This window comes from Larimichthys crocea, unplaced genomic scaffold (genome assembly GCF_000972845.2).
Source record: "Larimichthys crocea isolate SSNF unplaced genomic scaffold, L_crocea_2.0 scaffold82, whole genome shotgun sequence".
In the NCBI taxonomy this organism is placed as follows: Eukaryota; Metazoa; Chordata; class Actinopteri; family Sciaenidae; genus Larimichthys; species Larimichthys crocea.
Genome location: NW_020860793.1, coordinates 232,851 through 247,694, shown reverse-complemented (window position 1 = coordinate 247,694; position 14,844 = coordinate 232,851). Strand labels below are relative to the sequence as shown.

At 42.5% G+C, this 14,844-nt stretch overlaps 1 protein-coding gene across 12 annotated transcripts in view; it reads left to right on the top strand.

The window, feature by feature from the left end:
* The window catches only part of tcf4 (transcription factor 4), a 217,649-nt gene that overhangs the window by 166,660 nt on the left and 36,145 nt on the right, over positions 1–14,844 (top strand). For all 12 annotated transcript variants that reach the window (XM_019276204.2, XM_019276205.2, XM_019276203.2 and 9 more), the window contains 3 exons: positions 10,277–10,382; positions 11,673–11,821; positions 12,709–12,856. In XM_019276204.2, the coding sequence (XP_019131749.1) occupies positions 10,277–10,382; positions 11,673–11,821; positions 12,709–12,856 (403 nt within the window). The remainder of the gene's footprint in view (positions 1–10,276; positions 10,383–11,672; positions 11,822–12,708; positions 12,857–14,844) is intronic.

The window sequence follows — 14,844 nt, the reverse complement described above, 5'->3', positions numbered from 1 at the left end:
TAAAACACATTGATGTATTATATCTTACTGCACTTGCTTTATATTCATTCACAAGTCTGAACAGTTAGATCGACCGGACACTTAATTGTGTTCGGCTCTGTTTTGCACTTCCATTCTGTTGTGTCCTTTGTGATTCAGGACTTTTATTAGCTCTACAAAATGAGTCATTTCAAGGTTTCAGTGATCAAGTAAAAACTGACTGGTGTTTTGCTGGAAACCATCGTTACCAGACCTGAGTACAAACCCAAACATCCTCATGCTTATTCGGCAGTTTGACTCACCCGGGTCATGGACTCCGAAGGTCAGACACGAACGGGAAAACTTCCAATGACAGACGTGTTCAGCAGTGAAGTGTTTATGACTGAAGAGAGGAGCGCTAACTGGGTTACTGCTGATGGAGAAACACAGTAAATAATAAATACACAGCCTGCTGAGAGGAGAGGAGAGGAGAGGAGAGGAGAGGAAAGGAGGAGAGGAGAGGAGAGGAAAGGAGGAGAGGAGAGGAGTAGAGAGGAGAGGAGAGGAAAGGAGGAGAAGAGAGGTGAGGAGAGGTGAGGAAGAAAGGTGAAGAGAGGAAAACAACAAGGATGAGAGAGGAGGACACAATAAAGGTGAGGACAGGAGAGAAGAGAGAAGATGAGAAAACAAGGGGAGAGGAGAGGAAAGGAAAGGAGAGGAGAGGAGAAACTAGGAGAGAGCTGGAGAAAACAGGAAAGTAAATGTAAAGAAATGAGAAAAACCAGGAGAGGACAGGAGAGAAGAGGAGAGAGGACTGGGGGTAAGAAGAGAGGAGGAAATAGGAGAGGAGAGGGGAGGTGAGGATGTGAGAGGAGGGGAGGAAACAGGAGAGGACAAGAGAGGAGACAAAATGATGATGGGTAAATTTTAATTGAAACTTTTAATCAATGAAGAAAAACCATGAAAGTGTGTGTGTAGGTGTGTGTGAGGTAAGGAAGTCATGAATTGCCTCTTTCCTCCTTGAAGTATTTCTTCCACACACACTCACACACACCAATTTATCTTTTTCCTGTTCTCACTTACACACTCAACACACACACACACACACGCACACACACACACACGCACACACACAAACTTTTTTAATGCAAAGAAATTCACAGCAGCTCATACTCATGTGTCACACCTCTCTCTCTCTCTCTCTCTCTCTCTCTCTCTCTCTCTCTCTCTCTCTCTCTCTCTGTCCGGCCCCCCAGTGTTTTCTGTCTGAGTAACTCGACCCCCCTTCAGTCACAGGTGCACCACGCTAAGACACACACACACACACACACACACACACACACACACATGCTGAGTCCACTTGTCTTCACATAGGGGGCTCTAATCAAGCCACAGGAAGCCTGAGCTCCACAGGGAGTGAGTGTGTGTTACGTGTGTGTTACGTATGTGTGTGTGAGTGTGTGTGTGTGCATTCAGTTATAAGTGAGTTGAAGAATGTGTTTCGGTCCATGAAACTCACTGGGAGTGTGTGAAGGCTCTGCATGTTTTCAATTACACACAAGTATTTTTGCAGATGTGTGTGTGTGTGTGTGTGTGTGTGTGCTGTTTCTCTCTTTCTGTCTGTGTTTATCTCCTCTTCTTTAATTACTTTAATTGTTTTATTTCTTTGCAGGGATGCACAACCTCTTTTTTTACTTTTTTAGATTTCTGTATTTTTCGTTCCTCAATATTCAATATTCTTCCTTTCTTTCTTTTTCCTGACTCCTCTTCTTCTCATCTCTCTCTTGACCTCCTCATTCCTCTCTTTCCGTCTCTTCTCTCTCTTGTTCTTGCATTTCTTTCACTTGTTTCTGCCTTGTCATTACTATTTTTAACATCCAAAGTCTCTTTTGTCACAATCTTTCTCTTCATGTTTTTCTTTATTTATCTCTTTCTTTTCCTCCTCCTGCTTCTCTTCTCTTTTTTTCCTTACTCTCTCTATTCATCTCTTTCTCTCTCCTAATCTCTCTCTCTGTGCTGCATCATATGGAGTCAATTAGGCAGCCATGCTCAAAACTGTGTGTGTGTGTGTGTGTGTGTGTGTGTGTGTGTACATCTGGTTCACATTAGTGCAATTGCAGGTTGGTAGAATAAAGGGCTCGGCTCGGAGGTGGTGGGTGGGATTTCCTTCCGCTTTCTCACACACACACACACACACACACACACACACACACAGTTTTCCCTCCATGTGTTTTGAATCAGGAACATAATTAACCTTCAGAGGATTCCGAGGCCGCGGCTCAGATCTCCGCTATAAAAATACATCTAAAAAACAGAAACCCCCAAAAATATGTTTGATCCGCCTGCAGTGCGTTTGATTCGCTTTCCCACATCTGCCTCCGGACGGGCTCGGGAGCGCGGCGGTATGAGTGGTAAACGGAGATGAAACAAGCGCGTCTACAGGTGGAGTGAGGAGGGAGAACGAGACGGGAGCAGATAGACGGATGCTGGTCAGGATTTATACTCTGCTACAGTAGTCACGTTTGAGAAGCTTGAGCTGAAGAATGTTTGACATGTTTGTTGGTGATTTATTAATTATTAAATATCGTTTGCGTGGTATATGTTGAGCTGTGCATCTCCTTTATTGTTCCTGCTCACCGTGGTGTTAAACTGTTTGTGTGAAGGTGAATAAAGATGAGATGAAAGTGAAACCAGCCTGTGAGAAATGAGAGAGGCGAGGGAGAGAGAGAGAGAGAGAGAAACAAAGAGAGAAAAAAATTGGACAGGCACAGGTGCAGCCGACTGTGTATGTGTATGTGTGTATGTGAGAAAGAGAGAGAGAGAGTGTGTGTATGTGTGTATTTTTGTGTGTGCACAAGTGTGTGCGTATGTGTGTGTCTGTCAAGAGGTTTCGTGACTGCTCCTTTGAGTGTTCACATTCCAGCACATCTGCTTTGGATGAAGCGTGGTAAACTGTGTGTGTGTGTGTGTGTGTGTGTGTGTGTGTGTGTGTGTGTGTGTGTGTGTGTGTGTGTGAGAGAGAGAGAGAGAGACAGAGAGAGACAGAGAGAGAGAGAGAAAGAAGTAGAAAGAGAAGTAAAAACAAGACAGGAACATTTTTCAGTCTTTCAAAGAGCAAAATACAGATTTGCAGTTGCATTAATGACAAAACTAAAAAAAAGAATTAAAAACCTGAAGGTCGAGGTGTGTGTGTCTGTGTGTGTGTGTGTGTGTGTTGATTTTTCAGCGAGCACGTGGTCATCCAAATTTTGCTCGTTCTCGCGGTAGTTGTCAGTTTGTGTCCCATGTGTGCGTTTGATCCGGACTTGAAGCTCGAACCTGTTTCAGTCACCTTGAACTGCGTCTGTGAGCTCAGTCATTGGTCTAAAGGTCTGGACTGTGGCTCTAACAGCCAGATGTGGGTGAAGCATGTTGGTCAGAAGTTATTAGTCTGTTGCTTGTCGTCATCTCTGATGCATCTTCAACATCTTCTGATCCTGCAGCTCTGTGGTTAAGGTTTGGTTAAGTAAGACATCAGACATTACTTGGATAAGGCCGGGGACAGATTGTGGTCTGGGGTTAAAAGAAACCAACACCGGCTGTCGGTGGGAGGTAAGATGCATCTCCGGTGTCAAAGTTCCAAGCTTTGCTAATTCATCCATCCACCCAGACATCCTCCGCCTCTAGAGTTTCTTGTCTGGAAAATGTAACTGTAAACTGAAGTCATTTTTTGCATTGTTAACTCTGCTGGTGGCGTGGCTGTAAATCCGGCGGTGACACGCAGCGGACACCGGAGCTGTTCACGCCCCGTTCTAGACAATGATTGTGATTCCATCGGGAGCATCTACTTGCTCTGCTTCATTGAGAATACACAACTGGTCTGCAACCAGCTGCGTCAAGCAGCACAGAGCAGGTTGAGCTGGCAGGAAGTCAGACACGGGCATAGAGAATTTGGTCAGATTTCAAAATAAAACACCCTGTGCAGACTTCCAATTATAAAGCCTACTTACAAATGGTAGAAGCACATACACCAGGGAAATATGACCAAATGATTTTGGCTTTTAGCACCAATGCCACTAACTGTGTGGTTCTTGAGTATTTAGCCTACAAGACATGCCGAGCTAAAATGGTTAACGCAGTCTACATTTGTTTTCTGTCATTGTGAGCATGTTGGCGTTACGGCCTCACAGAGCTGCTAGCACTGATTCAGAAGCGTTTTGTATCCGGTTGCCTTTGCATTTAGTTTTTTCATTGCGTCGTGTATCACGCTGATTTGAGTCTTTGCGATGAAGACATCCAACACTGACCACAAAATCAACACAACTGTACGCCTAATACAGCTGTGACACTGTACGGTTTCAACACAGACCGAGATATCAACATGTGGAATTTATGTTGAAAACATGAATTATTTGTCAGACTCATCTTAACTCCAGTGTGTGTGTGCCTGTGTGGGTTTAGTAAGGCCACTGAGGAAGAAGAGGAGGAAGAGCTCCTTCTCCTCTTTCTCGTCCAGAGAGGTTAAACAGATGCTCCCCACATTTGGAGACAATAAACGGAGAGAGAAGGAGCATCAAACCCCAAACAAAGACCAAAAAGCCTCCTTCATTTCTTTACTCTCATTCCATTTTTCTCTCGTTTGTTTCCGTTTACTGTCTTTTTATCTGCATCCAACTTTTAGTATTTCACTTTGTTCCATTTATTGTTTTTTTTTTGTTGTTTTTTTTCTTTCTCTTTCCAGTCTCTTTCTGACAAAAACCCTCCAGGGCCCAGCAGCATTTCCATCGCTGTCAACAAGTTAGAACAGAAACACTGCAGAGAAAATAAAGTTTCTTTGATTCTTCTCTTACTTTTTCTTTTTATGTTGCTTTGACTTAACATCATACGCCTCCGTTGTAATGATACCGCTTTTTTCTTTTTCTCCCCCTGCTCCTTTTTTTCTCACTTATTGTTGTTGATTCATTTAATTAGTTTCTGGTTTCTCTATGATGATACTTTGCTGTTTGGTGTAAATTTTATCTCCCTGGGCTGTTACTTCTTTGGGTTTCGTGACTGTCGATCAGACTAAATAAAGGCATCAATATTTTTGACATCATGTAGACTAAACGTCTCAATGATGAACTTATTTTCACTCACATATCAGTTTATTTCTAATGACACTTGTTTTTTGCAGAGAGCGAAGTTCCAAAAACAGATGTTGGATCACAAACCAGCTGCAGGTGAAAGCAGGACGCGATCGATCAGTTTTTTATAGATACATGTGCCGACTCCTTCTGATTTTATTCCTCCGATTAAAGTTCAGCTGCTGTTTCTGTTGTACCTGTGCTTCAGGTCACAGAGTCGCACAGCTGGCTGCCCTCAGTACGTTCGGTGTGTGTGTGTCTGTTTTGTTAGCTCCATGAGGAATTGGTTTCCAGTGGAATGTGTCTTTATTTTCTCGTCTTGTTGCCGGCGGCGACGCAGAGCGAAGCTTTTGATGAAAATCTGTGATGTTTTGTGTTCTGTTAGGATTCGCTCGGCCCCAGTCAAACACTGCGACGCAGCGGGAGGTTACACAACCGCTTCTGCTGCGCTCTCCACTGGTTTCCATTACGGTTCTGTGCAGGAAAAGCAGTTCTACTGATCCCTGTTAGGGTTGTGCTGTAACACCGATGCCTCACAGAGGTTGTGTTTCCACAGATTGGTGGACTGGTTTGAGTGGTTTCTGTTCTGTTTCTCCTTCAGTACACATCATAATATAACACCAGGGCAAATGTTTATTTTATCACAACTCCATAATGGCATAGTGGACTTTTTTCATTGGTTCCATCTCAGGTTCTAGTAATGATATAACAGTTGTGGATCTTGTAATATTGTGAGTAAGTGGCTCTGCTGGTTTCTGTGAGGTTTGTGTTAGCACAATAACAATCACACATAGTTGCTGTGGTTTGGAGCGGTTTCTATTGTGCCGCAATGAAGAGCACAGGTTTCCATTGTGGGTGCACTGGTTCCATTGTGTTTCTATGGTGGCACAGAAGTCTTGTTCTCTGTCTGTGTGTGTCTCATTCTGTTCTGTTTCTACTGCGGCCCACATCAAGATTTTAGTTATGACTCCATTTGTGCACCCGACTGGACTGGGTTTCTGTTCTGGTTTTACTGTGGTCAAAATCAATCATATCATATTTACACAGAAACTATTCGACATCAGCGAGTAAAAGATTTTTATTAGAACTTTCAACCCGAGACGTGTTATGAAAACTAGCTGCGTGTGAAGGTTATTGATCGGAGATACTGGTTTCTGTCGAGGTCGTCTGGTTTGTGGTCTACCAGTTGTGAATGAAATGACAAACGCTGGCGAGGGTTTCTCTGATTGGCTCGTTGTCCGCTCGCTAAGTGTGGGAATATTGATACCGCTGTGCGTGTGTGTGTGTGTGCGTGTGTGTGTGTGTGTGTGTGTGTGTGTGTGTGTGTGTGTGTATGTTAGACTGCAGGAAGTGAGGTTGTTATTGTGTCTCTCTACATTCCTCAGACTTAAACACACTCTGCACCTGTTTCTGTCCGTCTGTAACACACACATACATGCACACACACACACACACACACACACACACACACACAAACATGCACAGACATACTTGCATAAATACACACATGGATAACCACACACACACACAAATCACAGCCTTTCGTCACCAGACTAACAACCCATTCAATGGGAAAATATGTCTGTAAGACATAAGACATAAATCTAAATATTTTCAACGGGAACAACACAAGCGTTCTGTATGTGCGTGTTTGTGTGTGTGTGTGTGTGTGTGTGTGTGTGTGTGTGTGTGTGTGTGTGTGTGTGTGTGTGTTCTAGTACAGCTTTGGGTCAATAAATGTGGTTTTATCATCAGAGCACAAACTCGGTTCTCAGAGGGGAGGAGGAGGAAGTTTGAGGGGATTTTAGTTTAGCTCTAATGACATCTACAGACACTGTGTGTGTGCGCGCGTATGAGTGTGAGAACGTGTGAGTTCCAAGACTCGAACGATTTGGCTCTTTCTGCAAGATGCATTGTGGGAAGCTACCGACCTCTCCTTACCTGATTAGATTCTCTTTGCACCTCCTCATGTTTGTGTGTTCGTGTTTGTGTGTCTGCTTTTTTTTGCTTGCAAGTGTGAGAGTGTGTGGGCGGGTGTGTAGTTGCCTGACCTCAGCCTTTCATTCCCATAGTTCCCAGTGCTCCCTTGCTCCTCAGACATCCTGATTGTTGTGGTGTTTATCGCTGCGTCTGCGTCTTTCCACGACCATGTCATTCTCAGGAAGTAAACACGGCCGACACAAGGCTACACTCTGGAACGGCTTTAACTTTGCAGAAAGGATGTATTTCAGCTACAACTGCAGGCAGCTATTGTGCAATCCATCACATCAAACGTCCGCTTTGCTGCTATTATCATACAGTCTGATGCAGTTAAAGCACAGATTAATCTTGAAAGTTTGCACTTTTTAATGAGATTCTAACACAGAAAGATGGAGCATGGAAGTAAAGAGGTTCAATTCTGTGGAGGTTCTCAGTCATCCGGGTCCTCTTTCTTTAAGAATGGTTCAGTCTGAGGCAGCTAGACTTGGTTGCAGATCCATGAAGAGGTTTCACCTCTAATCCGAGAGCCTTCTTCAGTTCTGACTGACTGGCGTGGAGATCCGAGTATTAAACCTAGGCCGGATTGTATAACGATGATCGTCTGAGTCGTGACTTGGGTGACTTAAACGACTGTCATTCACACCAGACCCCATGTGGCTTTCGTCACAGCAACAATGAACACTAATGACCCATGTGGAAACAGCAACCCCACCTAGACCAAACACCTGGATCTCCCCACCGGTCAGTCAGAACTGAAGAAGAAACATGTTCACGGATTTACAGCCAAGTCCAGTTACCCCAAATTGAACCCTTCTTAAGGCAAAGAGGCTAAAATATATTTAAAAAAAAACTCTGGTATGGTCAAAACATATTGTAAGAGCAAAGTCAGATCCACAACACTGAAAAATCCAAAGTTCACCTTCTTTTTTCAAGGCTAGCTGGCAAGTAAAACATTAGTCAATACCGATATCGATAAACATGCTACTGAAAATGATTTATAGATAACAGGCACAGTTCCAACTATTGCCACAAACCTCCAGTGGTGGCTGCACACTAGAAGACAGTGCTTTCTAACCGTAGAGCTTGATATAAAGCCACAGTAGTGGATGGTGGGTGGTGCTGAGGTAAGCTGAATGAAGCTTGGTTGCTAAAACCGCACCGACCTGTCTGATCTGCATATCCTAAACCTGAATTTGAACAGGTGAGTTCTATAAAAATTCACCCTCAGTACAGTTCACAGGTTTTTGTACAAGGCCACATTATTTAATTGTGAAGTTAATGTTTTAAAACATGGAGTTTGAGTAAAGGGAGTCTGGCTATAATCTTTATGTTATCTTCCGAAGGTCGATGCTTCATTCTCATCTTGCTGAGAGGGGCTCACTTCATGCATGTTTACAAAGTTTATCACCAGGTGGCTCGCTGAAGGAAAAGTGAATGCAGCCACTTGTCTATTAGCTCCTATCTCTTCTTCCTCCTCCGTCCGTTTTTTCACACCTGTGCTGTGCACACCTGGCTCCGTGCCGCAGATTCCTTCTCATATGGCTGCACTGTGTCCTGAAGATCTTTGACCATGAAGAACCACGGGGCAGTAATGCAAAGGAAATCAGTGCCTCATTCCCCCCCCCTCAGAAATTAAAGCTGAAAGCTTCAGCAAAGCTTTTAGTCATCTGAAAAAAAGGTCAGGAGGTTTTTGTTTGACAGAAACTGTTTTAGGCTGTTTTCTGTTTTTAATAATTTCTCTCAGGGAGTGTGGGAAGTGAGATGATGTTTTTTTTTTTTTTATAATGCCCCCAAGTGCTTTTTTTTTTTTCGTCTTCTTTCCTTTGTTTCTTCTGTCTGTGTTTTATCACATCTGTGTTGCATCCATATGCAAATGCTCTAAAGTTAACAAAGCAGCCCATGTCTTTTTTAGAGGATGGAGGTAGATTAGGTGTAGCTGTGGAGCGGGTTTTCATTTTGATGTGAATCAGTGGGGGAGACAGAGGGAGAGGAGAGCATTTTCAACAGCTGTTCTAGGGTTTGCGTCATGCGGTGCGAGCTAGCGTCATGGCTGAGTGTTCGCACGCTATGCACACACACACACACACGCACATACACACACAAACACACACAGGCAGAGGCATACTGCGGGGACCCCCAGTTGAAGGCATGACCAAACACAGGCATTGTGTTCTCATGCAGCCGCTGTGTTGCTGAGGAAGAACGTCACCTGTTTTGGGCGATGACGGGGTGCACTCTCACGTTCTGCTGCATGTTTGCTGCTTTGTTCTCCTTTTAGTCATTGAACCAGTGTGAGCGGGAGGAGGGCCGACACAGAATGTGCTGTAACTGTGTTCAGAACTACGTCATTAGTAATCACTGCAGCAATTGTTGGCCACTGTAAATACGATTGATGTCGATGTGGTAACCATGGTGTAGTTTGTGTGTTGTGGATTGACAGAACAGGAAACAAAATGAAACAAAAAGTATGACAATTTTTAAATAACTTCATAATTTAAAATATATAAATATAATTGTATGTATATATGAATGAATATGAATAATGATTATTAAACAAGTTTTTTATTACAACAAAAGTTCAAATATTAGAATTCTTTTTGACAAAATGTAAACTATAAAGAGAGACTCTTAAAAAAATAAAAATATTAAAAAAGTTTTGATTTTATTTTGGAAGTTTAAAAATATGCTAATTTTACATAACATATGAATATAAAGTACTTTTAAAGCTTACTTTGAAGGTAAGTAGGTACTTTTTTTTACAAAATAAAAGTAAATATACAGCATAATATTTTAATGCTATTTTTTTATTTTATAGTTCCATATTTTTTAAATATTTTTTTTTGTTTTTATTATAACAAAAGTCACTGTGAAGAATTGCAGGTGTGTCTCTGTATGATTTTAAAGTGACTGGAAGTTAGACAAGGTTTATGGAGCAGCTGCCGTATATTTTCCACTTTGAGCATCAAAAACAAAGAGCACTGACAGCCCAGCGAGCGGTGTGTTCATCCAGTCAGGTGTACGGAGGACTGGTGCTGATGTCTGAGTTATGGAGAGACGTTCAGTCATCTGTTACAGCCTTGTGGGAATGATGTCCGTCTGAAGCTGATTCCTGCTGAGGAAAATGAGAGAAATGTTTCCGGCAGATTGTGTTCAGTTGTGTGAGCTTCTGATGTGAACAAGTTGTACTTTGATCAGACTCATGAATGACGTTGTGTGTCTCTGTGTTTGTGTTGCAGGTGTACGCTCCGTCTGCCAGTACAGCGGACTACAACAGGGACTCACCGGGTTATCCCTCCTCCAAACCTCCCAGCTCTGGCTTCCCAAGTTCATTTTTCATGCCAGGTACCCTCTCTCTCTCTCTCTCTCTCTCTCTCTCTCTCTCTCTCTCTCTCTCTCTATCTCTCTCTATCTCTCTCCCTCTCATGCACACACACACACACACAGGTCTGTCCCTCATCATATCTCCCTGCAGTGGATTCCTGAACTCATCATGGATACCAGATCTCAGACAAAATTATCTCAGGATCACTGAACCAAAATCCTCAAAAGATTTCAGTCGTACATTTTATTTGTTATTGTAACAACACATCCTGTGCTTTTACTGTGAAAACGTCAAAAAAGAGGTGCCTTGATGGACAAAGAATCGGACAAAGTTGAGATGTTTCCTCCTCCGATGCCATCATATTTTATATACCAGGACAAGCCAGAGTGTTTTATGTCCACTTAACACAGACAAAAAAAACTTTAAAGTTTAAACTTAAAGTTTTCTAGGTTAGTGTCAATGTCTACCTTCCAGTGAACACAGCAAGATGGCAGTGTTTAGTTTGTCCATTCTGGGCTACTGTAGAAACAAACTGGACCTTAAAGGTGCAGTGTATAAGATTGGTATTGGCATTGGCATACTGGCACCATTGACAGGAAGGGAATATATTTAATAAATATTTATATTTACAGTGAGAGCGGTTCCTCTTCCACGGAGTCCGCCATGTTGAACCGCCATTTTTGTCCAGCAGCCCAGGACAGACAAACTTTTTTGAGTTTTTCCTACATGCTTGGAAGGAGAGATGGTGAGGTGTGAGAGAGTATCCAGTTGGTTGCAATCTGCAACTTCACCACTAGATGTCACTAAATCCTACACACAAGACCTTTAATCTGAACTTTGTTTGAGGTGACTTTAACAGACCCCTGCCAGTCAACCCAGGTGGTTTCTTTGGACATAGTAGCACACTGGTCACTCATGTGTTATCTGGACTTTCACCTTGTTTTGACTGTCTATTGACTACAAACAGTAAATGCTCAGACTGATATAAATACTTCCCTCTCACTCGCTCCCAAAAAGACTTCACAGACATGAGTAGACGTACTCATGTTCCCAGAAATCAGGTTTGTGCAGCACAAATCTGTGTTAACCAGGATATTCTTAAACCTGAAATCCAGGTGTCCCATTTACATGAGAGTTTTCAGAATCAGGTTACTGCACAAAGTGGGTCAGATTACTAAACCGCAAGTCAACACACGGAGTGACTCATAGCCAGGTTTGACAGCACAGAGAAACCTGCACAGAGGTGAAGCTGATCTCAGACCAGCATACAGCACATCACATGTACTTCTCTCTCCGTGTCTCTGTCACAGACGGTCACCACAGTGGCGATCCGTGGAGCAGCAGCAGTAGCAGTATGAGCCAGCAGGGTTACCACGGCAGCATGCTGGGGAGCGGGAACTCAGCCCACGGCCCTGCCCAGAGCTCCTCCTACTGTGGGATTCACCCTCACGACAGATTGGTGAGCAGAGCTGTCAATCACACTGTCCATGATATTCCATACCTGAGCTGAAACAGATTAGTTTAGTCAAAATTTCCAATGTTTCTTTTTGTTTTTTGTTTTTTAAGATTAAATAAAGATGATTTAAACAGCACAAGTTAATAAAAGAAAGTTTATCCTGTGCTTTCTCAGTGAAGTTACATAACTACAGAAACTGCCTAGGGTAATATGTATGCTTCTTATTTGGCCTCCTTTGTGTACTCTTTATTCATATGAGTTATGAGTGTGTGTACTGTTATTGTATGTGCAAAACTGTACATTACATAGAAGTCAGAATACTATCAAAGAACTATATAAACAAGGCTATGCCTGCTGAAATATTTGAGGATAAGGAGTGCATAAGTTCAGTCTTGACTTTGAAATAGTCATTTCACCAAATAAATGTGCATACGTGTTTTTTAATGAAGCTTTCGACCTGAAGCAGAGTGGTTTCACATGCCACTGACCTTGCCACACAACTTGTTAACAAAATTTCACATCTCAACATTTGTCATTTTGTCAAACAATAGACAGTTGCGAGGTCCACTTAATAGTCTGATCATACCTTGTAACTCAGTAACAAAAACTATAGAAACTTGTTATTCATTTTTGGTATTGGTTAGGTATAGAATTTAGGATCACAGCCACCACCCTGACATCATCACAGATTTCTAAGCAACAAATATTTGTTGTCTCTGTTAGAATTCAGTAATATATGACACATGGCAATGTAAAACGATCATTAGATAGTAGTACTTTTTAACTAATAAGAGCTCTGTGTAATTATCCAATGAGGAGGCTTTCTGTCCTGTGGTCTTTTTGTCCTCCTGATGTTCAAGTTTCGCTCTGTTCTGTCCGTCTCCCTGCAGAGCTACCCCTCGCACTCGTCTGCAGACATCAGCTCCAGCCTTCCTCCCATGTCCAGCTTCCACCGAGGGGGAGGGAGTGGGGGCGGAGCCAATCACTACAGCACCGCCTCTTGCACAGCCTCCACCAACGGCACAGACAGCATCATGGGTAAGACACCTGTGTGCATTTGTGTCTTGAAGCATGGTGCGCGGTGAGAAATGGTGCGGTGGCTTTTTGAAGTCATCTGCTGACCATCAGCTGGTGGTGCAGCCAATGACATTAACTGATGCTAATGATAATTAACTGGAGAAGAAAAGCACCATTTCACATGCGACATCCTAAGTTTTACATAAATACTGACTAAGAAGACTAAAAAGATCTGATGTGGTTATCTGATTGGACAGAATTTTTGGACATATTTTTGAACTTTTTTGTTTCTGTAATGAGCTTGAGATGCACGCAGTTGGATAATTCTCATGTAGTATTATCTTTTTATGTGTATAATATTTGTAGCCATGCTAGCAGCATAATAGCAATGTCAATAGCAGTCTATCGGTCCACCACTTTAGTCCAGACTCAAATATCTCACTAACTTTTGGATAAACTGACACGAAACTTTGTACAAACATTCCTGGCCCACAGAAGATCATTCCTGCTGACTGTGGTGGTTGTCTGATTGTTCAGAGCAGCTTCAGAAAGCTTGCTAGCATGGCTGCAGACAATTGTTTATTGGTCATGTCTAGATGGTGACCCTAGATTTGCAAACTCTCGCACACGTGCACCTGGATTCAGCACAGTAGTGCTTGACTCTTTAATGGCAGATGAATTGGTAAGTTTGACAAAGCTGAAAAGGAAGTCAGGTAATAAAAAGAGCAACAAAATCTACATTGGAAGGATTCCGGGGGGTAGAATGGGTCAAAAACCTTTTACTTGAAGTTTCAGTTGCATTTTGGTTACTGGGTCAGGTTCAGGAAAAAGTTCATGGTTTGGGTTCACATGAAGACAGAAGGAAAGCCCTCACAGAAAACTTCTACTACATGCAGAAACAACATTAACAAATCGTTTTTAAATCTAGAGCCATCGAGACATGACCTTGTTCATCTGTTGGTGGTATGTGATCACTGATCGGAGGTTGCACGTTCATTTCAAGGCATATTTTACTTGCTTGAACGCCGATAAACAAACTATTTTTTGCGTTTCTTTTTTCTTTTTTCTCAGAGCTGTAGACTTAAGACTCTAGACTTGGACTTGAGTCAAACTTAAGTGACAATGAGGACTTGACACTTGACTTGGACTTGACTGCTGACTTGGACTTGACTTACTGGTTCTTTGACTCCCTAAAGACTTGACTTGACTTGAATGTTTTTGCTTTCAAGACTTGACCTGGTAGAATCAGAGACCTGGATGATCTGACAATATGCCCTCAAGGACTTGACTCTTGACCCCTGATTTTCCCTAAGGACTTAAACCAGTTCTGCTGTGCACTTCTCATAAACCTCCTGCAACAACTTTCACTCACTGCTTGCACAGACACGATTATGTTACACACAAAAAGATCATTTTGCTGTTTTCATCTTGGAGTGATGGCTTGGGTGTGCTCGCTCTGTTTGTGTTTTGGAAAAATGCACATGATCTACTCAGAGCCACTACTTGAAAGTCAACATTACCAGTCCTTTTCAGTCAGAAGACAACGTTAGCGAGACCGCATTTTTATTTACTGCCTCATAAGCAGTTAGAACTGTCCCTGCTGTGATTAGACTCAGATGATTTAAACCACTTTAAAAAACTAAACTTCAGTGTCAGGGGAGAAGGCAGGCGGTCAGAAACTGAATATAACAGCTCGACCTTGACATCACGGATGCACACACAAACACACACACAGCATGCCATATGGACCCCTTGCTTTGAGTCGCATATAAAACAAATAGAGCAGCAATAAGAAACAGATTGAAAGTTTGTTTTCATGGGAAGACATCTCCAACATTCCACAAAGATATCACACACATATACACACACACACACATGCACACACACGAGCCAGAACAGATGAGTGTAAACACAAGATGAACCTAATAAAGAACATGACGCTTTTGTTTAAATATAAACATATGATACACGTGTGTGCACACATGAACACCAAAGCGGGGATCGTTTTG